General features: G+C 40.6%; 1 gene segment (V, D, J or C); it reads left to right on the top strand.

Annotated features, from left to right (window-relative positions):
* Positions 1-976: 976 nt before the first annotated feature.
* Positions 977-1,565, top strand: LOC132656237 (T cell receptor delta variable 1-like). The segment is given in 2 exon segments: positions 977-1,025; positions 1,249-1,565. Coding segments are annotated over 2 exon segments (366 nt in total).
* Positions 1,566-2,919: the final 1,354 nt, after the last annotated feature.

Here is a 2,919-nt window from a genome sequence, read left to right as displayed (position 1 = left end):
CAACTTGATGGTAAACTTTTACAAGAGAGTCAGTTTTTTTAGCAGTGGGTTTAAAAATTATTGTAACTTCCCAACCAACTGTGTGTGAATGTGTGTGTGTGTATGTGTGTGTGTGTGTTTGTGTGTGTGTGAACCAGTGGTCATCAATGGTTATCTCTCTCATTTTTTGTCACATTTATTTATTTATTTATTTTTGTGGGAACTCTTACTTAAACTGAAGCTCATCAATGACTAACTAGTGAGACCCCAAGATGCTCATGTCTATGCTTCTCAGAGCCCTGACTGAAGGAGCATCCATAGCTTCTGGATTCTTACATGGGTCCTGGAGATCCACACAAAGGGACTCATGATGTACAGTTGTCAACAGACACACTGAACATCTTCTTATCCCCTGAAGACTATTATTTTATTCCTGTTACAATTTGCCAGGGCATAAGCAAATGGGGATCTTCTGGAATGCTGATGGGACAGAATTTGGATAGACTGTGGCACTGAGCAAAGGAGGAAGACTCTTTCAGATACCAGTGTTTCAAAGGGAAATTCATGGGTCCAAGGGGACTTAATCATTTTTTTTATTAAGCTTAAATAGACAATTAGACAATGGATGGAGAGAGGATAACATAAGATAATTGTCTACAAGTGAACTACATATCACACACGGCTCATTATGAATTTTACTTTTGTTCCCAAAATCATCTCCCTGAATAACACCCATGTGTGCAAAGCTACTTCCCCCTCAGCAGGGATGGATTTTCTCAAACTCCCTATCAGACAAGGATGCAAGTAGATGCCTGTGGTAAGCTACACTTTTCTCTTTGTACATGGAGGTTGTAACCTATGATTACACAAAACCACATTTCCTGCTTGAGGCAATGTCAGAAACACAGGAGGTACAAGTGCTCACTGGGAGGCTCTCAGGCACTGAACACTGAGCTGAGTCAGAGCTGACACACTCATCCAGAGGGACCTGCAACACATGCCTCCCTGCAGCCTGCTCTGTGTTTTGGTGGCCTTGACCTTCTCTGGTATGTACGTTTCACATATAGCTGAGGATATTTTGTAGGAAGTATTGTCCCATGCAAATGGCCATTTACATTGACATGAGAGGGAAAATGGATTGGAGAAAAGTGAGCAGAAATGTCTTCAGTTAAGTTTGTCTTTGGATTTTTAAGGGGCCCTTTTCTTACACTGCTTTGTGTACACTATCATAGGATAGGCTTTTTATTCTTTCCTCTGGTTGTTCTGCAGGATTCAATGTGGCCCAGAAAGTCACTCAGGTCCAGTCAACTACAAGCAGTCACTATGGAGAAGAAGTCACTCTGGACTGTTCATATGAGACAAGTCAGAACTTATACCGTCTTTTTTGGTATAAGCAGCTTGTTACTGGAGAGATGATTTTCCTTATTAGGCAACTTTCTTCTTCTACTCAGAATGAGAGGAATGGCCGCTATTCTGTCACCATGAAGAAATCAGCCAAGTCCTTCAGCCTTGTCATTTCAGCCTCACAGCTAGAAGACTCGGGGACATATTTCTGTGCACTCTGGGAGGTGACCCACAGTGTTTGAAGTGACAGCACAAGCTGAACAAAAACTGGAGCTCCTTAAGCATTGCTCATCGCAGGAGCCCAGCTGAGAAGCACACCTGCACATGCTGAACAGGAAGTCTCACTGTGGATGCTTCCTCTGTGGTCTGCATCAGTAGTGTGTTTCTAAGTAAAACCTCATCCCAGGCAATTCAGAGACAGTTATGATGAGTGGTTTTCTTTTAATACTTTGTCTTGAAATTATTTAGTTAAAAATAGATCAGAGAATATGTGTAACATTTTCTACAGTTGGGAATATTGCATCACAACAATTTAAAGTGTTAGTTTCTCTTGATATTGGCAACAGCACACACCTGAGAGGAGTTGTCTGGAAGAGCAAAGAGCATAATTTTCTTGTGAAGTTACACTCAGAGAAGCAGAGTCATCATGAATAAAGTGGTCAGAGACAGATCATAAGGACTTCATCCATGAAATACTGGAAGTTCCTGGGTTATCCTCACAAATCTTTGTCTCTGTATCTGGTACTGAGCCTGAGGTACTGAAGGTCAGCTAGAGCAGCAATTGGGAAGGACAGTTGCATGAGGGCAGCACATGGGTGTACTGAGACTTGTGAAAATACAGTGAGACCCAGAAGATAATTGATGTCTAGAAGGATGACCCTCCACATCTCCTCAATCTCTCTAGTTTTGGGGAAATTCAGAAGAAGAGATCACATTTGCCAACACAATACAAACAGACTTGACCCAAGACAAACAAAAGTTATAGAAGTGAGGAGTAGAATGTTAATGGTAAATGGATCTGGAACCTCATTGACATTATATGTGCTTGGAGCCTGAATTTGTAGTGCTATAATATAAATTAAACAATATATAATATTAAAAAATCACCTATGCTTTAAGTCTTCTAATGTTGCTTCTTCCATGTTCACCCCAAAACAGAATGACATGGGGAAAGAAAATCTGAGAAATGTGTTTCTGAATGTGTATTTAAAGATTGTTTATATCATGAGTGTAAACTGTTTTGCCAGCATGTACAAGTGTGTACTGTGTGCATGTCTGGTTTTCATGGAGACTGGAAGGGGCATTAGATTCCCTGACATTGGAGTTATTGAAGAGAATGAGTTACTATAGAATGCCAGGAACTGAATCTGATTCTTCTGCAAAAGCAGCAAGTGATACTAAGTACTGTGTCTAAGTTCCAGCCCCCATTTCAAAGAAATCTCTTCGACTCACCAAATAGAAGTCACAGAATAACTGTCTGGGTTAACAAACAATGCCAACTATTTGTGTCTCCAGGAAGCCGCTCTCATAAAGAAGAACATTTAAAACTGGTAGTTAAAGGTTAGAGATCAACATGCCCAATAAATGAAAGCTGTA

This window comes from Meriones unguiculatus, chromosome 9, assembly GCF_030254825.1.
Source record: "Meriones unguiculatus strain TT.TT164.6M chromosome 9, Bangor_MerUng_6.1, whole genome shotgun sequence".
Lineage (NCBI taxonomy): Eukaryota > Metazoa > Chordata > Mammalia > Rodentia > Muridae > Meriones > Meriones unguiculatus.
This window is presented reverse-complemented; position numbering and strand designations above follow the sequence as displayed.